The 22571-nt window shown below is 38.5% G+C and overlaps 1 protein-coding gene across 7 annotated transcripts in view; it reads left to right on the top strand.

Annotated features, from left to right (window-relative positions):
* The window catches only part of KMT2E (lysine methyltransferase 2E (inactive)), a 116399-nt gene that overhangs the window by 84995 nt on the left and 8833 nt on the right, over positions 1-22571 (top strand). For 6 of the 7 annotated variants that reach the window (XM_024111909.3, XM_008175792.4, XM_008175789.4 and 3 more), the window contains 6 exons: positions 7159-7413; positions 7654-7798; positions 8699-8952; positions 10043-10099; positions 12897-13463; positions 19210-19508. In XM_024111909.3, the coding sequence (XP_023967677.2) occupies positions 7159-7413; positions 7654-7798; positions 8699-8952; positions 10043-10099; positions 12897-13463; positions 19210-19508 (1577 nt within the window). The remainder of the gene's footprint in view (positions 1-7158; positions 7414-7653; positions 7799-8698; positions 8953-10042; positions 10100-12896; positions 13464-19209; positions 19509-22571) is intronic. The other variant, XM_065559389.1, reaches the window with a different exon arrangement.

A 22571-nucleotide genomic window follows, 5' to 3' on the forward strand; every position in this document is an offset into this window, starting at 1 on the left:
TAGTGAAAATCAAGTGGGACAGGGCGAGGGTTATCCTGATAGCTCCTGAGTGGCGTCGCCAGCACTGGTTCGGCATGCTGCTAGACCTTTCAGTAGCTGAGCCGCTGCAACTCCCTCTGTGGCCGGACCTGCTGTCTTAGTATCACAGCAGTCTCCTGCACCAGAACCTGGAGGCGCTGTACTTGACAGTGTGGCTGCTGCGTGGCTAACTGCGGATGAGTGGGCATACTCGACCCAAATGCAACTGATCTTGTTAGGTAGCAGAAAGCCCTCCACCAGAGCGACCTATCAGGCAAAGTGGAAAAGGTTTATGTTCTGGGCCTTGGATCAGTGTGTCTGGGTCGAACAGGCCTTCCTGCAGGTGATCCTGGACTATCTCCTGCACCTCAAGCTCCAGTGCTTGTCACTGTTGTCAGTCAGGGTCCACCTGGTTGCTATTTCAGCTTTCCAGCTTCCATCCCAAGGCAGGTCAATCTTCGCTCATGACCAGAAGGCCCGATTTCTGAAAGGTCTGGACCGTCTTTACCTTCACGTCTGGGATCTGGTCCCTCCCTGGGATTTGAACCTTGTGCTGTCGAGGCTTATGGGACCTCCATTTGAGCCTCTGGCTTCCTGTTCTCTTCTCCTTCTCTCCTGAAAGGTGGCATTCCTGATGGCAATTACATCCACCCGCAGAGTGTCTGAACTCAGGGCGCTTATGTCAGAGCCGCTCTATATGGTGTTCTACAAGGATAAGGTCCAGTTGCAGCCGCAGCCAGCATTCCTGCTCAAGATAGTTTCCCGGTTTCATACCAGCAAGGACATTTTCTTATCGGTCTTCTTTCCGAAGCCCCATAGTTCTAAAGAGGAGTGCAGGTTATACGCCCTGGATGTCTGGAGGGCGCTGGCCTTTTATATCGACAGGACACGGTCTTTCCATAAGTCAACGCAACTGTTTGTTGCTGTGGCAGACAGGAAGAAAGGTCGTCCAGTGTCTGCTCAGAGGATTTAGTCCTGGATCACAGCCTACATCCGATACTAATACGAGTTCCCAAGTGTGCTTCCACTGATGATAGTCAAGGCGCACTCTACTAGAGCGCAAGAGTCATCAGTGGCCTTCTTGGCTCGGGTGCTGATCCAAGAGATCTGTAGAGCTGCTACCTGGTCGTCTGTCCACACGTTTACATCCCATTATGTGCTGACTCAGCAGACCTGGGATGATGCTGGCTTCAGCAGAACAGTGCTGCAAGCTGCCAAACTGTGAATTCCAAGCCCACCTCCATTGACACTGCTTGTGAGTCACTTAGAATGGAATTGACATGAGCAAGCACTCGAAGAGGAAAAAATGGTTACCTACCTTTTGTAATTGTTCTTCGAGATGTGTTGCTCATGTCCATTCCATTATCTGCCCTCTTGCCCCTCTGTTGGAGTCGCTGGTAAGAAGGAACCAAGAGGGTGTAGAGTCGGAGATGCCTGATATTCCAACGCATGAGCGCGGCACTCAAGGGGGCGCCACTGCTGACCCTGCGGATACCGCTAAGGCAAAAATCTCTGACTACTGTGCACGTGGGTGCATGCACACCTTGAATGGAATGGACATGAGCAACACATCATGAGAACACATCTTATGAAAGGTAGGTAACCATTTTTTCTTTGCATTTACAAAATTTCTGAAGTACATTTTCCAGAATAATTCTGGAGTTCATGTTTGCTAACCACATTTCTTTGCACATGCATCTAAATATTACATATAAGAAATCTGTTAAAAGAAAATTACTTAGATTGCAAAGTCAAGCAATCAAAGTTTAATAAATAAAAAGGAGACTTATTTTATGTTCTACTTTGTTATAAGATTTAACTTGTTTTTAACTTTAACTGTTTGTGCCAGGATGTTTTGATTTATTGGTTGTTTTTTTGTTGTTCTCTTTTGCTGAGAAGGCTGGCTTTCAAGTTGGCTAAATTTAAAAGATCTCAAGAAAAATTAAACACTTGAAAATATTAGGAATACTGTTCAAAGGAACTTCCATTTTTTATATAAGCATGTTGCGTATAACCTGTAAAGATATCCTACAGCACTAATTAAAATAGCTTTCAAAATATCTTGCACTGTGAAAGACAAGAATTCTCTAAACAACTTGTGCAGCATGTTCAAAATTTAAAGAAAATATTCTTTATAATTAAGCCCCTTCGTTTTCAGTTTAAACCAATCTTTACTGAAAAATTCCCGGGTTTTACAGAAAGTATTCAGTTTTTTTCGGATTTTCACCCTACTTTTGTATCATTCAAATATATAAAAATAACTTGTTTTATTAGGAAAATACAATACATTGCATGAGATATATGTATTACAGTAATACATTAGTCTGTGTGTATATATATGCAAAGCTGCCTGTTGAAATAAGGCTATCCATTAATCTAGAAGATACATACCATAAACAAACAGGCACGCACCCAAGCTCTGAAGTGCATGGGCCTCTGAATGTACTGATGAATTTCACACCCACCACATATACATTTCAAGCTGTTAGCAGATAACAGTTTAAAGATTTGACACACTAAAATGGAAAGAAAACGAAAATCTGAATCCGAATACATTTGAGAACAAGGAAGTATTCGAAAGTGTTTTGTTTTTTTTAAGGGAGAAAAGGATGAAGTTGAGTTTATGCGCTGCAAATGGTGTGGCCCAATTATTAAATGCAAATATTTATAGGCTAATAGTTGGAAGTCTACAACAGTAAACTGTTTATTCAAATGAAAAGTTTTATTTGAGGATTAGAGATGTATTGTTTTCTTAAACTCAGAGGTGGCATTATGTTTTGAGTTCTGTTTTAGTTTTGCAGCAGACCACATCAATGAACGAAATTCAAAGCATTAATCTACTGAATACTTTTTTCCCCCATGTCTTTCCGTCCACCAAAATAAACTCCAATATTTATGCAGAATAATTATTAATAGTTTTTGCACTGATTTTCACCGTTTTTTGTTGTTGTGGTAATAAAGACTGATAAATTCCTGTGAAAAATTAAATAAAATAAAAAACTGAAAACGAAGAGCTCTATTTATAATATAAATGTGGAAGAAAATAATGCTAGACTAGTTTCAGTATTTTGACACCATTAGTAAACGACTGCAAAAATTCAGTTAACTTGCATTATTTAATAAGGTATCTTTTTACCCTTCCACACATCACCAACCAAACCATAGCAATGAAGTGGTATATCCTAAACCCCTAGGAATATTTTTGCTCTGCTTACCTTAGATGCCTACCTTTTAAATCACTTTTTAGCTCCTATTGTGAGGGAAAGCTAGAAGCTATTTATCTTCTCTGTTTGTGACCCAAAGCTTAAAGGAGTAAAAAGACACCTGAGAAGTCTTAAGAAAATTCAATGACTGAAACTAGAGCCTCCATTTGCCACTCCATAATATTCTAGATGTCCTTTCTCAAACTCCTTTACTGTCTCATTATGGGAAGGGTGGATACAAATTTTGGATTTTTCTTATTTAAATTGTGTTTTTATTTAAATTAAATACTTACCTGTTTTAAAAAATAACTGTTTAAAATAAATTTAAAATAGACAACCTATGGTAAACCCTAAATGTAGTATAATTTGCTAAAATCCTTTAAATAAAAAATATGCCGCAAAAATGAGCCCTCCTCAAATTTTAGTGAGTTAAAGGGTACTTTTTAAAAATTATATAAATTAGGGAGAAAACACATCTTTAACTTTTGAGGTCAACTCAAGCATTATAAATATGTTGCCGTGTCCTGTAATGCATTAAGTACTTCTCTTTTCAGTCTTTATAATGGAGATAATGCTGGGTATTTACATTTTTCCAAATGTAAGTACTTCCAATTTCTGTTGTTCAAAGAAGGTTTTTGCCCTAATTACTTTTGGTTTCAGTTTAGCTAACAGATGAAGAACGAATATTTTCTTCATGTGGATGGAGTAGTTCATTCAAAGCTGAAAAAGCAGGAACGCTTATTTTCCTTTTCTAATAAGTGAATAAAAACCACGTGGGAGAAAATAAGATCTACTAATTCTAAAATTTGAAGAACTTGGGTCCAAATTTTCAAAGCTACTTAGGTGGCTAAAGATGCAGCAGATAGGTGCCATGTAGGATTTTCAAATGTGCCCCAGTGGGCACCCCAGTGGTGACCAGAGACAGTTAATGCTCCTGTGGTTTAATAAATCAGTTAATTCATCAAAACTTGTTTTGTAATTAGAATTTTTTTCTAATGTATTCAGTACATTTAAGTATCAGGGGGTAGTCCTGTTAATCTGTATCCACAAAAACAACGAGGAGTTCAGTGGTATCTTAAAGACCAATAGATTTATTTGGGCATAAGCTTTCATGGGTAAATAAATCTGTTAGTCTTTAAGGTGCACTGGACTTCTCATTGTTTTTTTAGTACATTTAAGGAATTTTCAACTAATAAAAACAATTTTTAAATGCTGTTTTGTACACTTTTAATTGAATTCCAGTTTCTGTCCGATGCAGTTTGACATAAATCCTGAGTAAAAGATTATCATCTAGTAAATAAGAAATGTGCCATTTTTCATGTTCTAATATAAAAATATGTAAATATTAAGAATCTGAATAATGCATGTTAAATTATGTAACTGATTATATAAACACATGTAGATATAGTATATCTTGGTTAGCAAAAAGGAATACCATATTTAGTGCAACATCTATATTTGTTTGCAAAGCAACATGTTTTAGTGGTTATCCCATCCGATGAGAAGGAACCTTTCTTTAGCAAAATAACAAATTACAAATGCAAAACAAGATTAAAATCAGTTATTTAAATTAAGGTTTTCTACTTGCTGATTTAAATCATGATTAAAATAGGTGAGTTGATTCTTGGGGGATCAGAGACTTGATTTTATTAAAAAAGGCATTTTTGTGTAGGTCTAAATGACATGATAGCTAAAATGCTGGTGGGTGGTCCACACCAGCATTTCACCCCATTTCAACAGTTCTGGTGTATAAGTAGCAGTAGAAAATTTTAGGTGAAAAAGTGTAGTTTAGGCATAGCCCACTGAGGGCTATAACAGTGACATATTGTACCTTAGGGTACGTCTATACTTACCCGCTGGTTCGACGGTAAGCAATCGATCTTCTGGGATCGATTTATCGCGCCTTGTCTAGACGCGATAAATCAATCCCGGAAGTGCTCGCTGTCGACGCTGGTAATCCTGCTCCGCGAGAGGAGTAGGCGGAGTCGACGGGGGAGCCTGCCTGCCACGTGTGGACCCGCGGTAAACACCTTTAAGTTTGAACTAAGATACTTCGACTTCAGCTACGTTATTCACGTAGCTGAAGTTGCGTATCTTAGTTCGAACTGGGGGCTTAGTGTGGACCAGCCCTTACTGGGGAGTGAGAACCAAAACTCCTACTTGACTGAACATAAGAATGGCCATACTAGGTCAGACCAAAGGTCCATCTAGCCCAGTATCTTGTCTTCTGATACTGGTGAATGCCACTTGCCCCAGAGGGAATGAACAGAACAGGTAATCATCATGTGATCCATCCCTGTCACCCATTCCCAGCTTCTGACAAACAGAGGCTTGGGACACCATCCCTACCCATCCTGGCTAATAACCATTGATGGACCTATCCTGTATGAATTTATCTAGTTCTTTTTTGAAAACAGCTTTTATTGCAAGCATATACTTAAGCATTCTGATTAGTTGTTGGGCCCCACCCAGTGATTAAAGTGAGTTGAAAATTTTGTCGATTTTTTTTTTTTTAATTTAAAAATGACCTTTCAATTAAATGGACATGTTTAAACATATTTTTTCAAGTATTGACTTTCTGACAAATTTTTTTTGGCAAAGTGAAAGTTTGGTTTTGTCAGGTTTTTGGGGGTGGGATAATTTTCCAACCAGCTCTATCAATACTTTTTCACTAATTCATTTCAAGCTTGGTGCAACAGCCTCTGCAGATACTGCTTTCAAGCAGTATTTTGAAGTAAAGAGATTTTGCCATATTTTTGCCATAGCTTTCTTTACTATGGTTTACCACTGTACAGACTTAGAGATACAGGTTGGAGTACAAAATGCAACTTTTGGAAGTTATTGAAAAGAGTGATGTATATATTGGAATTCAGCCTTCTTGCTTCCTGTTTCCTGTGATTGGAGCTAAATCCCCTTGTAGGACTTAGTGTCTTTTGCAGTTCTATATATGTGGAGAAGCCACTTTGGAGAAAGCGCCATTAGTGGTGTATTTTGACTTTTTGAGTATATTTTGTTGGGGGATGTATGTAATTGTGCTGATGTTGTAATTGAATACAAACTCAGTGTTGTTAGATGGGATGGGAGGATAATAGAGTAAATGAAGAACCAATTTCCAAATTTTGATGAAATGTAAATTGAACATTTGAAGTTACCATCAATAGATAGGTTTCAGAGTGGTAGCTGTGTTAGTCTGTATCAGCAAAAACAACGAGGAGTCCTTGTGGCACCTTAGAGACTAACAAGTTTATTTGGGCATAAGCTAAAACCCACTTCATCAGATGCATGGAGTGGAAAATAATGTAGGCAGGTATAAATACACAGCACATGAAAAGATGTGAGTTGCCTTACCATCAGTAGAAAGACAGCTTTATGGTTAGCCTAAAATAACAATGTGATTTAGTCTCACTCCAGGCTATCTGTTTGCTGGATGATAAATTAATGAAGCTTTATATACTATTAACATAATCTGCTGAAAAAGCAAACCACACCCAACACTTTAACATGTAAAAAAGACACTCCAACATGAACTGATAGTGTGGCTTATAAAAAAAAAGAACCATCTCAAGGATGGTAAGAAACATACAAGCTAGCTAGAATTTTAGGGGGCGTGAAGAAAATTATCAATGAGAAAATGCAAGCTGATCTATATGTTGGATGTTAAAGTTTTGTAAAAACAACAAGGAGTCTGGTGGCACCTTAAAGACTAACAGATTTATTTGGGCATAAGCTTTCGTGAGTTAAAACCTCACTTCTTCGGATGCAAGTTTTGTAAGTTTATAGTCCAGAAAACTAGATATCCATATATTGTATGAACCAAAAAGCATATATGATTTATCAAATGCAGAAGGGTTGAGATACTAAACCATTCTGTAAGCAGCATTTTGCAATTTCTTATGTATAACTTTATAAGCATTGACATTTTCCCCTTTTTCTCTAGCACTTGGTCAGTGAATGGTTAAGTGAGAAGAATGAGAAGACAGGAAAGCCTATAGACAGCATTTCAGAAAGGCCTCTGCGTATAACTACAGACCCTGAAGTTCTGGCTACGCAACTGAATTCTTTACCAGGTCTCACTTACAGTCCACATGTATATTCTACTCCTAAGCACTATATTCGTTTTACTTCACCATTCCTTTCAGAAAAAAGGAGGAGAAAAGAACCCATGGAAAACATTACTGGCTCTTGCAAGAAGGTAATGAATCCTTTGACTTAACCTGGCTTTAAAACGAAAGGCAAATTGCTTGTTTCTGTGGGTTTTCTTTTTTTCCCCAACTCCCTCTTATTTAATCTCAATTCTTGTTTGTAAGCATGAATCCTGTGTTGGAACTTGAAGTATTTGGAACTGCTCTACCATCTGTAGCATGTTCAGAACTAGTTTCAATTAGAAATGAAATTACATCTAATTTTTGAAAGTTCTTTCTTTTTATGACAGCGTTGGTTGAAGCAAGCTTTGGAAGAAGAAAACTCAACAGTGATAGACAGATTTAATTCTCCATCTCAAGAAAGATCTAGAAGTCCTGTGATCAATGGTGAAAATAAAAGTCCATTATTATTGAATGACAGCTGTTCCTTACCAGGTGAAGTTTTTAACAGCTAAATATTATCAAATTTCTTAATCTTTTGAAGTGGCTTAATATTTTTTAAATTACTGAGGAACATGGTTTTCAAACTATCAATGCCCCATATAAACAACAAATATTCTAGTGGACTGTGTAGGAAAATCCTCCTTAATATGGAGTATTATTCACTCTTCTTTGTTCTTGTCATATTAGAACACTTGAAATATGGGATGAAAATAATTGTGGTATACTATAGTTTGTTATTCCAGCTAGTGTAAATTGACACATATCTATGGATACCTTTTAATCTTTAGAATTTTAAGGGTTTCACTGAGAGAAAATATGGTTTAGAGGAAGTATTTCATATTGATCTGCTCAGACTTACTCTTCAGGTTATAGACCCATTCCTGCAGTCCTTGTATTATCCAAAATTCCAATTAATTTCAATGGGAGTTGCTTGCACAAAAAATTAACAGAAAAATTACCTAGTCTTAAAATTATTTATTTAATATAAAATGAGAAATGTGGTGAAACTAAGGAACGTTGGCATGTGAAGTCTGTGAAATGTTATAAACATGTTGATAGTTTTCATTTTTGAGCTGAAGAATTTTCATGATGTAATAACTGATGTGTTTTTGTATCTTTGGTAATTTATGTTTTTCCATCATTTCAGTTAACATTGAAAATTTCAGTTCTTAAAGTCTGTGCTGCCTTCAGTAATTTGTTAGGTTTGTAGTTGACTTTTCATGTTTAACACTTTTCATGAGAGGCATTTCTTTAATTTGACTGGCTGACTGATTTAATGTGTTATATTTATAGCTTTATTGCATTCCCAAGTCTTTACAAAATGAGGAAGAATGACTATCAAATCAGCAAAATATTGTTTCCTAGTCTTTCTTTTTTCTATTTAACATATAGATCTAACAACACCACTAAAAAAACGAAGATTCTATCAGTTGTTGGATTCTGCTTATTCAGAAACCTCCACACCTACTCCTTCTCCATATGCCACGCCAACTCATGCTGATACCACTGCCACAGACCCATCATTGTTTGCTACTCCTCCTAGGATAAAAGCAGAAGATGAAACTTGTAGGAATGGTTATAAACCCATATATTCACCAGTTACCCCCGTGACTCCATGTATACATGGAAATGCCATGCACTTTGAGGTGAGATTTTTCAGATGAACATGAATATTTACTCTCTCTCCCCCTTCCCCCAACATCTTTATAAATAAGACATTTTCTGATTACTGTCTTGTCTTGCATTTAAAACTCATTAGCCAGTTGCTTTAAGCACCAAGATTATCAGACTTGGTTTCTATTCGTGGAACATAAGGTCTTGTTTACATGCAACAGCAAAGTGCACCAGAGGGGTGTGATTTTGCTCTAACATGTTGTGCTCTGACTGCCCCACGTAGTTCCTGCTGGCATACTCTAAAAGGTACCTAGTTCGGGTTTTTAGAGTGTGCCAGCAGAGTCTACAAGGGGCAGTTAGAGTGCAACACATTACCTTTATAAGACCTTTATAAATCACATCCCTCTGGCATGATTTACCAGTGCCATGTAGATAAACCTCAGATTGCTCATGAAGACTACACTGTAAGTTACTATTAAAGGCCCTGGTTCAGCAATCAGAACCATCTGGGTGAATTCTTATGCCTGTATTGAGCCCCATTGACTTCAGTGGAACTTCTCTGGGCACATCCACTTGCACAAATCTTACTGCAAAATCAGGGCCTAAAAATTGTACTGTTACCAACAAGATCTAGAAGGCCTGCTAAACCCAGGGTTGTGAGTTCAATCCTTGAGGGGGCCACTTGGGGATCTGGGGCAAAATCAGTACTTGGTCCTGCTAGTGAAGGCAGGGGGCTGGACTCGATGATCTTTCAAGGTCCCTTCCAGTTCTAGGAGATGGGATATCTCCATTAATTTCTGTTTCTTAATTTCTATTTCTATTATTAGTGTACTTTCAAAATCTGAAAAGAATGAAGGGTCAACAGTATTGAAACAGAGATGTGCTTTTCTATATTTTTCATTGTAATATATAATTAATAGCCTGTTAACTTTCGTATGTTGTGGTTATTGTCAACAAGAGTTACTGAACAGTTGCTTTTATGCCATTAAATTGAAACAGAACCACTTCTTACATTAATTTGAAGAATGGAAACTTAAGTTGTTTCATTCTTATTTCTCATATTTCTTTGTCACCCTATGTTAAGATTGATCTTGAATCTTACTAATTTTCTTATTTGTGCAGAATATTTCCTCACCTGACAGTTCCCCAGAAATTAAGAGGCGAGCTTACAGTCAAGAGGTAAGAATCTTTGTGAGAAACTGTAGAAAAGGCTGCTGATTCATCTGTACATCTTCATTAGCAGAAAAATCTCATTTTGCAAGACTAATAGTAAACAAACCAAAATTAGTCAATTGGTGAAAATGTGGCAAGTAATTTTTTTTTAGCTCAGTTTGTCCACTTCTGCAGTACACATTCCCCATTTTTCTCTTTATGTATCCCTTCCCCTTTCTTGTTATCTGCTCCCCCTTCTTCATTTATTTTCCCACTTCCCTTCCATTTGCTCTTCCTTTCTTTGTCCCACTTAGAGCTTAGATTCTCTGTAGACTACAGGCACTAGAAGGCAACATGATCCATACATTTGAGAATACATAAATGAAATTTCTTCCAGAAGACAATCATAAACAGTGCATTATTCTGTAGATTACCAGCAACAAAATTTAAGAGTTAAAGTTGGTGAAATAATTAACTACAGTGTTACTATTAAAAAAAATTCCCAAACCCTAAGCACTGAAATGTCTAGAAATGATCAGTAAAAGTTATTTATACATACTTCTAATACTGTTATGTCTTACACATTCAGCTAAAGGCAGGCAGTTCTTGAGAAATTCACCTTGTGTATTCTATTGGGAGTCCTAAGAATGACTTAAAATATACCTCTGAATGTGTGGGGAAAATTATTCATTGATGCATGTTGTTGTTAAGTACAGCTTGTAGGTTAGAATTAACATGGTTGTCGAATTTTCATGTCAGTTGAATATATGAACTGTAAAGCTCATTTAAATGAGTACTTCATATTTTTAACTGATTATTTTTAGATACAGGGCTTGTATAGTTTTCACATAAGGTGGTATTATGTGTCTGACTTAAGGTTTAATTTACTAGCCTTCTATGATGCCTAGAAAGTCATTTCTCTCCTGAAAACGTTTAGAATGTCAGTGGTAGTAGGCAAGCCCACCAAAAGCAATTCCAGGCCCCAGGGCAGAACAATCGGTGGCCTCCCTAGAAAGGGATGGCTGGGGTTTATGACACTACTTTTTATCCTATTGATAACACATTAGAACCCACTATGCATAAGTTGTGGCGTTGCTTCAACATTTTTTTTCTTCCAGTTACAGCATCAGTATTAAACAAATTGTGAGCCTAAATATAAGATGTAAAATTTGTTATTTTGAATTATATATTTAAATTAAATAAATACATTATGGAATGAAATTAATTAATATATTAAACATTTAACGAAGCACAAAATAAGAAAACACCTAAAGTATCAAGCAGGGCTGGCTTTAGGCACCGCGGGGTCCGATTCGAAGGAGCTGCCGCCAAAGTCCCGCCACTATCTTCGGCAGCAGCTCAATCGGAGAATCGTCTGAATCGCCCTGAAGCCAGCCCTGGTATCAAGTAGGCTAATTAAACATCTAATTGTGATTCATGTGTAAAAGACGAAAAAAACTGATATACAAGATGTAACTGAATATGACCAACAAAGTTAAAATATACAATACAGTACTTGCGCTACTGGTGCTGTGGGACATCATCACCCAGAGCAATAAGGAGACAGCAGGCATGGTGTGCCAAATCTACCAGGAGATCTCCGAGGAGGCAACCAGGGGTGAAGACCGAGGGAAAACCTGCACCTTGTTCCCTGGCTGAGTGGTAGAGGTGGCCCCTCATCCTGCACTCGTGAGAGCAGTTCATGAGCCAGTGCTAGCAGCAGCGAAGGGGGAAACTTAGGATGGCTGAACTGGCTGGCTTGTGTTTTTGGCAAGGAGCTGCAGCTTTGGGGGAGGAAATCTGGTAGCACAGAGGGACCTTGTTCCTCTTCAGAGTCTCCCTGTCCAGATGAGCAGGGTGCAGCAACGCTCTGGCAAATTGTTAATGTCACAATGAGGGATGGCACTCTGTACAGAGTAGCAGCAGCAGAAAAACCAGATTTTTTTTTTTTAATCTTATGTATGTTTTTAATAAAAATTAACTATCCCATCTACTTGGGCCCTTTTAAATCACCAGGACCCAGCGCAGTTGACCCCCCCACCCCCACCTCCCTGTTGGCGGGCCTGGTAGTAGGGAACCCTCTTGCACTTGTTAGGTGAAGCACTATTTGGAAAGGAGAGTGCCATATGTGATTTAAGCTCTTTAGGACCAGGAACCCTGCTTCTGTTGAGATTTTTTTCTATCCTAAGAGCTGACATCTTAAAATTTTAAGACCAGTACACCTCTACCTCGATATAACGGTGTCCTCGGGAGTCAAAAAATCTTACTGCGTTATAGGTGAAACCGCGTTATATTGAACTTGCTTTGATCCACCAGAGTGCGCAGCCCCGCCCCCCCGGAGCACTTTACCATATTATATCCAAATTTGTGTTATATCAGGTCGCGTTATATCGAGGTAGCGGTGTATTTTAACATTGCAAACAAATTCAGAAATCTTTGATTAAAATGTTATATCTATCAACATATGTAGCAAAAGTAGAAACATGATAATGTTTTTTTTTTTAACTAGCCTGTCCATGAGATTGTTTCGTTCTCTTCCTAAATGTTCATGTGTTAAGGTGGCAGTAAGGAAGGCATTTAAAAAAAAAAGGGGGGGGGCATCATTTTGAACGTGTCTCTTAAATGTGCCCTCTGAGAGTAAATGGTCTAATTCTGATTTAAAACATTTGTTTCCATAACTAAAAGGGATTTAATTCTGCTTTAAGGATGTAGTCACTAGTGAAGCCTCAATTATATTACATGTAATAGCATAAGAAGAAAAGTTACCTTGTGGAAAAAATAGTCCAATATCTACTATATACTCTTTTTTTTTTTTTCCATGCAGGGATATGACAGATCATCCACAATTCTAGCACTAAATTCTTTCAGAAATTCCAGTCTGACAGAAATGGGCCTGCAAGAAATAAAGACTATTGGATATTCTAGTCCAAGGAATAGGACCGATGTCACCAGGCAGTGCACTGGAGAAAAGGAATCTGTATCAGACCTTCAGTTGGGACTCGAAGTTATTGAGCAAAGTACACTGCATAAAAACTTGGAAGCCCCCTCACATGATAGGACTGATTCTAACAGCCAACTAGAAACTGCTCAGTGTGGTCGGGGTACAATTTATTCTACATGGGTAAAAAGCCCAGACAGGACAGGTGTAAATTTTTCAATGAATTCTAATTTGAGGGACTTGACACCTTCACATCAGTTGGAAGTAGGAGGTGGATTCAGAATAAGTGAGTCAAAGTGCCTGATTCAAGATGATGCAAGAGGCATGTTTATGGAAGCATCTGTTTTTTGTACTTCAGAAGATGGAATTGCATCTGGCTTTGGAAGGACTGTCAATAACGACATCTTGATGGATGGAAATTGCACACCCCAGAATCCTCCACAAAAGAAAAAGGTTACAACTTTAAGCATCATTCATGATTTATTTTATATAGTTCAGTATATGCATAACTGTTATGAGAAAAATAATTAATAAAAACAAATTTATTATCGCTCACTTTTTACAGGCATTACAATCCAGATATTATTTTCATTATATGATTAACAGATTACCTTTTTAAAAAGGAACCTCTAATTTTCATACCTGAAAATCAATATACCTGCTTATATCCCAAAATATCACAATACTATAGTTGAAGGGATTCTGTCAGCTTAAAAATCATATGTTGCAAACAAACAGAAACTCACAGTATTAGTTTATTAAAACAGACTTTTAAAAATCCAGTTTACATTTCTCTACTTAATTTGTTGGTTCTCAGCTTGGACAATGAAAATCAGTTGACACCAATCAGTTTTACTTTAAGGCTTTTAGTGCTGCAGTTACTTCAGGGGAAACTAATTCATGGAAATCTTTCTGTTGGTTTTAGATTTTGTAAAAATCGTACATTTAGAAAATTCAGCTTTTGAGCTAAATTTTAAATTGACATTAACCAAAACTACTCCTTTTTAAATTATAAAGAATATTTAAATGAAATAGTTACAGTACATTTAGGGTATGTATGGCTATAGGCCCATTTATAACTGTCAGCCATTACCAGCACTAAAAGTTCTCCTGCGTAATGTCTTCGGTAGCTGTTACTGTGTTGAGTTATACTCCTCCTTTTTCCTTACAGAATGGGGAACAGGAACACTGGGGATGATGGTGTCTCTCACCTGGCAACCTGCCAGAAGTTCTGCCCCCATAGTCAGTAGCTATTCTAGATTTTCTCTTCCTTTTTTCAAACTTTTTGTGGCAGTAATTAACAGGGTTTTTCCTGCTTTTCTCTGTTCGTCTTCTTTTACCCCCTCCAACATGGCAGATTAGCTCAGGAAAAGGAAATGCGAGTCCAGGCTGTGCTCAGATTGCGAGATATATCTGCAGCTAGATATTGAAGGCGAGCTGTGTTACTGTGACATTGATAGGCATGGTTGTTCCCAGTCATGTCACTACAGCCCTTTTTCTTTCCAAGGCACCTTGAAGATGAAGGGAAGGAACCTGATCTCAGCTGAAGCCAAATAGCTATAAACTCTTGCAACTACTCTGCCATTCATCCTCATCTGATGCTTAAGTGAGCCTCATTGTCTTTAAATCCAGGCATAGCCAGCTATGCAACAAAAGGATTTCTCTACTCCATCCACAGTCCTAAAATCAGTGTTTACATCTTTAAAAAAGTATGCTGATTTCCTACCCCCTTCTCTCACTGATGAGGAATGTTCTCAGAAGCACTGTAGTGTAAGGTTTGTCTACCATACCAGTTACTCAACTTCTGATGAGAAATAAAATGTAGTTTCACACAAGAGAAATTTCCAAAAAAAGCAGACAAAATTGCAATCCCTGTCTCTCTCCCACCAAAGCTAAGAAATCAGAGGAGGACTAAAAAGTCCAAAGAGCACAAAATCAAAGAAACATCAGATTTCTTTATTCTTCCTTCTGTATCAAAAAAGAGAGAAATTCATAAAAACTGAGGTAGAGCATCCTGAGAGAAAATTGCAGGAAAATCTTTTCCTGTCATGAGGAGAAAAGTCATTACCAAACTGGAATCGAGGCATCTAAGACCATTTTGTAGAAGCATACTAATAAGGGTCAAGTTAAGTACCTTACTTCTAAGATCAAAGTAGTTATACGTGTGTACTTGTTCAATATTATTGTGGCAGCCTAAGAGTTTCCAGACATGGGCAAGAGACTTACTGTGCTGACTCCAAAATTTTACCAAATGCAGGAACCCAAGGATAGTACACACTGAGGTGGCATCAGCGAAAGACATGGTTTATCCCCTCTGTAGTGGAACTTTTTCCCAAAGGAAAATTTAAAAAAAACTAAGACAAGATGTCAAGTCTTAAAGCAGCCAATTTACAGTGGTTTTATCCATGTGTATTTCATGATACGGTACAATGACCTCCAGACCACAAGATTGCACCAGTCTAGAACAAGAAAATCCTTAGATGTTTATCTGGTATCATCTTTAACGGCCACTGTTTCTGTGAATACAGTGCATTTTGTTGCAAAACCTTTGGCCTTCAACACATTGCCAAATGCAATATTTAGCTATACCCTTGAACTGCAAATGATTATTCCAAATGTACAGGTTCGCTAATACCTACCTGGCTTATTGATTGCTGACATGAAGAGTAGAGGTTAGGAGAGATTCTGGCCAATCCAGGAAATGACTTCTACATGGATGATGGAGCTTCTCATCTATTAATTGGTATACAATTCTGCTGTCATGTTAGTCAACTGTATCACAACATGGGAGTTCAAGGCTTCCTTTTGAAAGGTCAAGAGAGCTAGATTGCCCTCAAATCTAGAAAAATGTATGCTTAATTTCAACTTCAACACCAGTTGAAAGAGAACTCTCAGACTAGAAGACTTGCATAAATTTTGAGGACTCTTCTCTAGAGAGGATGACTGATCAGACTTCACCTCTGACATCATAACTGATGGGATTACAGAATCTGTACTTTACTGCCCAAGGAATACAAGCATATCCCAATCTGTGAATAGTAATCTCTGAATCTTCCTCATGTGTAGATGAGACTACACCTAAACAAAACACTCAGTTCCAAATAATGGAAATAGAGCCTAATAATGATGTGTATATATAGAAGGAGATCTTGGTAAGTCTTTCCTTACTGGTATATCTCTCGCCTCCCAAGTTGTTATATGTACATCTCAGATCAGGGCTTGTCCATATGAGTTATTCTGGAGTAATTCCATATGTTGACACTTATTCCAAAATAAGTGTCCACATGTGGAGTTATTTCAGAACAACTATTCTGCTTTAAATTCAAACCATACCTTATTCCATAGTAAGGGTCATGTGTAGACAAGCTCTCAGATCTCTAAATTCACGAGCATCTTCAGAGTAGAGAACTGCTTTGCTGAACAAAGTCTGGATTAATATATTACCTAGGCAAGAGTACATGTATACTCGTACTGGCTACTATCATTAACAGAATGTTTGTGAAAGCTCTGGATGCAGATAGAAGACCCAGAGGCCATGTATTGATAGTGTTCATGACCATAGGTGAACCTGAAGAAACAGCTACCACATTCTGGGCTGATGTATTAAATTACACTTTTGTTAGACATATGGAGGGTTCAGTAGTTTGGGTGCTAGAGTGGGATTCACAAGGCCACACTTCAGTTCCCTGCTCCACCACAGACTTCCTGTATGACTGCGGGCAAGTCACTTAGTCTGTGCTTCAGTTCCCAGTCTGTAAACTGGGAATATGATTTTCCTACCACACAGGAGTGCTGTGAGGGGAAGCATGTTAAAGATTGAGACACTCATATACTATGGTAATAGAGATGCTGCAACATTATAATGAGTGGTAAGCATAGGGTCTCTGTCCAGAAAAGCAGTTTTCTTATACATGTTGCGATTCCATCAGCTCTAGAACATAACACATTTCTGACTTTTTCTTCCTGATGAAGAATATGGAGTATACCCTCAAGAACTGTTCTTGTTCTGGCACAAGTTATACTGCTCTTACATCAAGGAACTGGGATCTCGTCTGAAGAATCAAATATTTGTTAAATGAAGTATGAAAATGAGAGATGGTGAAAAATTACTTAGGAAAGCAGATCAACTTTGGGGAAGATCACTGGTGCACTACCTACAGGAACCCTGTGGCTGTGGTGGAATTGTGCCATATGGGGAGAAAATACTAAGCCCAGTTATGGATAGAGACCATTCCTTTTGTTATCATGCAGAGGACATTGATGACCTCAAGCTTCTCTACTGCATAATTAGATTCTTCAAAAGTTGAACCATGTCTGTTTAAAGGACTGCTTTAAGCAAAATGAGTATCTGGATTCCGTTTAGTTATTTTGTGTGGGGATTGGGAAGGGAGTTTTGCCCTGTCTCACTCCCTCCCCAGGTAGAATGCATCCTCAGTCTTCATATCCTTTCTAATAGAAAAAATACGAGGCCTTCACCATTGGAACTGTTTGCAAGTCAACTAAATGCTGAGACCATCCATCTTATTCAATATTGAGTGACCTTAATTTCCTTGGATGGGTCATATCACTGGTCAATCTTTTCTAATTTCCCACCATTTCTCTTAATTTACAAAACAGTAAACACATGAAGAAAGATAAGGCAACACTTACGCTATGTCTACCCTACAGTGTATGTCGCTTAAGGGTGTGAATAAACCACCCCACCGAGCAACATAAGTTACACCAACATAAGCGCCGGTATGGACAGCGCTATGTCAGCGGGAGAGCTTCTGCTGCCACCATAGCTGCCGCCGCTTGCGGAGGTGGTTTTATTATGCCGATGGGAGAGCGCTCTCCCGTTGGCATAGAGCGTCTTCACCAGACGCAGTGCAGCTGCAGCACTCTATGTGTAGACAAGCCCTAATTCTATTTGTTAGACTTAATGGAGATGTCCATAGTTCAACTCTTCTTCCTCTCTCACAATGACTTAACTGGGAGCTGTTGGTACTCAGTATTTTTGAAAATCAGTTGTGCCCAAATATGGATTCAGGATACTAATTTTAAGCTTTTTTTTTTTTTTTAATCTTGGCCATAGGGTGTGTGTATGTAGTTGGTCAGACTCTCAACAGTTGTAAATCTGTGTAGTTTCAGTAATTTTATCTTCTTTAGTGGCACTATGCCAATTTATACCAGCTGAGAATTTGCCCCAGTATCTCATGCATTTTCTGTTGTGGCACTTTTGTTCCCTGGGTTTGGGTTTTATGAAGATAAGGCTCAGCGCAGGTTGCCAGTAATAGACATGAAAGCATAAAGGGGTTAAACCTAACTTGCACAGAAGGCTGATTTCTTAATGAAAAAAAATACTGTCCAGGCCTTAATATTAGTATTTCAGCTTTTTTGTTTCAAGCCCAGAGGTGCACACTAAGAGCAGCTTTGCACAGATTGTCCTCCTGGAGAGGAGGAAGCATAAAAAGCACTGTCTGTTTAAAAATTAATTGGTTGCTATTATATTTTAAGGAGACTTTCGAAAGTTGCAAATACATATAAAAACTTAAAATTCTTAATGTACAGCATGTTCTTCAGTAATGAAATAATGTATGCTAAATCTTTACCTTTATTATATAATAAAGCGCTAATTGAAAACAAAATGCATGAATTGGAAATAATTCAGATTTCCATAAATTTTTCTTTTAAATAATGACAATCAAATATGGGTGTTACCAATCAAAGATTTGCAACACCTTTATATCAGAACAAACCATCAGCCTGCTGTTTTGTTTTAAATGCAAATGCATTGGGGTAAAACCAGAAAAATAAAATAGTTTAAAATGGCCACCACTATCACATGGTAGCTTGAAGTCCCAGTATTTACAATGCAGTCCACAACAGTACAGCTTCTGCATAGCGGGACCTTCCCACACTCACTGCCCCAGATCCATTTTCCTAGGGTAAGAAATACATGCTTCCTTTCCCTGTACTCCTGTTCTATTCACTAGAAACCAAAGTAAACCATTCTGTAAATCTCCAGAAAGGAGTATCATTAGCCCTACTAACTTACCTCTGCTTATATTTTAGAGACAATGCAAGTGATATATCCATTTGAAGTTATTTAAAGAGAACTGCTCTGTAGATTTTATTTTAATTTAATTTTATCAGCAATCAGAAGTTAACTGTTTGTAAAGAAAAATGAGTAAACTTTCCTCTTATGTTTTTTCCATAGGTGTCTTTATTAGAATACCGAAAGAGACAACGAGAAGCTAGAAAAAGTGGTTCCAAGACCGAGAGCTTTTCTCTGGTTACTGTATCTCCTCATGCTGCTGGTGGAGGAAGTATAAGCAGTAACAATGGTGCTAATGATGGGTATAACAGTGGTGAAAACGGGGAGCAAATTGATAACACTGCTAACCTACCTTTACCATTGCCAGCTACTGTTTATAATACAACTCCAGAAGAAACTGGCAACAACTGTCCAACTAAAGAAGCTTCTTCCAGTGAGAAGAATGAACCAGAAGTTCAATGGTAAGCCATTTAGCACAGGTTGCAAATTCAGAAAATGTGTTTGTGTTGCCAAATAGACAATTGGAGAAGCAATGTGCTACATTTTTCACTCTAAATTTGTAGTGTGTCTAGGAAATATTACATATGCATTATGTAAAATTGTAAGTGCCATGAATTCCTGATAGCAACAGTTTATTTTAGTAACAGATATGGGGGTATTTTATAGAATCAAATTTTGTCAAACCTGTATTTTGTATTTTATTAGTGTGCTGTGGTTGGATGACTTTGGAGCTAAGGCAATGGGATACCATTTATAAATACATAAATTATACATGTTTGAACAAAATATCTAATCTACATTTACTTCATAAAAAATAAGTTTTGGCCAGAAGCCTTGCTTTCAAATGACTGAACAAATATTTTAATTCCATTTTCCTTACAATCGCAGAGAATAGATTCCTCAGGGAAGTGATTGGAATATGTATACATATTCGGTCCTGTCATTGAAAGTTTGAACGTGGATTATTCAGCACTTAAATATTTTAAAATGCAGTATGGGGAGGAGGTGTATTAGTAAATAGTCATATTTAGCCGGGTGAAACAAATCAATATTTCTTGTTTCTGTGGATTATAAAAGCCTAGATAGGATGGCAGGAGGAAAGGTCAAGATTGTAACTTTCCACATAAAATAGAGTATTTTTTAACTACACTTTTTGGACAGAGCAGCATCCCATCTACAGTAGGGTTCCCAATGTTGCTAGCACAAGTAATAGTGATCTGGTGTTAGCAACAATGGAGAACTTTTGTCACATTTCCCTACTGTAGAGAAGTCCCCCCAAAGCTTCAGCTGACCATGGGCTGAGAAGCTGAGCAGGAAGATCCACCTCTGCTCAGAAGGTACTCAAGCTGCCTCGGTTGAGCAGCAGAATTCTCACAGCTGGACTTCACAAAACTTTAGGCAGGTTTTTAGAGGAGTAGTTAAAAATTAACTTTGCAATGGGGGATCATGCATCAGTTAGTGTATTAGGATGTAAAGGGATGCACCTGAAGAACCGTAAAGATAAAGCAGTCAACCAGCAAAAACTGAAGATACGGGGCGAATGGAAAATTTCTTACCAATAATTTCCTTTCTGCTTGTCCCACAATTCTGGGGTGCTCTCCTCTCTCTACATCTCATGGGGGTGGATTGATATTTTGACACCATCCGGTCAGGCAGCCCCCTCTGCTCCTGCTTGCTGCCAGATGAGTTATTCCCAAGCTATAAAACTTGCATAACACCATTAATAAATATTCCAGAGATAATGAAATAACTATATACATTAGACCAAGGAAGATGGTCCTATGGTAACAATTCCACTTAATATCTGACCCTTGACTCCTGAACCATCCAAGGTGGGTAAAATAATGGGAGATGCTGATAGCAGAAATTAAATTATTGGTAAGAAATTTTCCGTTCTGCAGCCTAGTATCTCCGACAATTCAGGACATCTGGGAAGTAGCAAGCAATGAAGAGATGTAGGGAGGGTTATGAAAAAAAAGTTTGGTAGGAAAGAAGTACCATCCTTTTTGAGAGTTCACTTGAAAGTCTCTGATTTCCGAGCCACTGCACGGAGCACCTTCCTGCTAAAGGAGGCCTCTGCATAAGATGATAGGTCCACCTTGTAGTGCTTGCTTAATGAAAGTGCTAGCTATAGACCATGTGGCTGCTTCATAGATTTCCAGTGGACATACTCACTTGTTCCAATCATGACGTTGCTAAGGCTCTCATGGAGCGTGCCATTATCCCGTCTGACACAGGAACCAATGATGATTTGTAGGCTTCCACAATACATTGTCTAAGCCACCTAGTGATGAAGGACTTGGAAGCTCTGAGTCCCTGGCATTTTGGGTGGAAGGGCACGAATAGGGAGTCTAAGCTTTGTGTGGAGTCTGTGTGCTTGAGAGATTTTCAACACTCTTCTGACATCTAAGGTGTGCCACATCTTTTCATTTGGATCTTGTGGTTTTGGACAGAACGAAGAAAGCGCCGAAGGAGGAATTTACTTAGGAGAAGAAGGGATTCTGGTGTCATGAACATCATCTTGCCCTCATGTAACATGCAGTAAGGTTCCTGTATAGATAAGGCTGGCAGCTCCGACATTCTCCTGGTGGATGTGACAGCTACTAAGAAACAAGTTGCAATGGATAAATAAAAGGCCGTCTCTAACATCAGACGCTCAAAAAGATGGCTTGTCAAGACGCTCAGAACTAGCGAAAGGTCCCATTTTGGAAAGAGTGGCCTGACCACACGTCTGGCTAACCGGACTGCTCAATCTTCCAGGGAGTCTGAGGCTCCTGCAAATAGCAGACACCTGAGGTACAATGGTACTGGGCTGAAGGCCTTGATCTATGCCTTCTTAGAGGAAATCCTGAATGGTTAGTATTCCTGGAGTTCTGGGATTTTGCACTTGGCTTTTGTTGAATCTGGACAAGATGGAGAAGTACACTTTTAGCATTTCTACTCTTCTAAATGAAGCAATGTCTTAATGCCTCTGGAGGACAGACCTCTCAGTACCCTGGCTGTTAGCTGAAGCTGTTTTGGGTCCAGGTGAAGAAGAGGACCTTGTGAGAAGATGTCCAATCTCTGCGGAAGCTGGAGTGGGGGCTCCAGTGTCAGTTCTATCAGGTCTGAGAACCCAGGTCTCCTTGGCCAAAAAGGAGTTATCAGTATTACCATTGTCTGTTCTCATTTTCTTTTCTGGACCACCCTCCCCAGTAGTGGAAAGGGTGGAAATGCATAGAGTAGGCCCTGGAGCCAGCTGTGCGATAAGGCATCTGTCCCCATGGTGAAGTATTTTGACCTCTTTGTGTTTGTATGATCCATGAACATTTTGGTTGAAGGGGGGCTGAACATCTGGTTCAGACACCAGTCGAACTTGTTGACCCTACACCTGCTGACCCAGTCTGCCTGCTGGTTCAGGTCCCCTTTAATGTGGAGTGCTCTGAGGAAAAGGAGGAACTGTTCCACCCATCTCATTATTTCCATTGATTCCATGTGTAGTTCTCTTGTGGTTGTTTAAATATGCGATTGTAGTAATGTTGCCT

This window comes from Chrysemys picta, chromosome 1 (assembly GCF_011386835.1).
Source record: "Chrysemys picta bellii isolate R12L10 chromosome 1, ASM1138683v2, whole genome shotgun sequence".
Lineage (NCBI taxonomy): Eukaryota > Metazoa > Chordata > Testudines > Emydidae > Chrysemys > Chrysemys picta.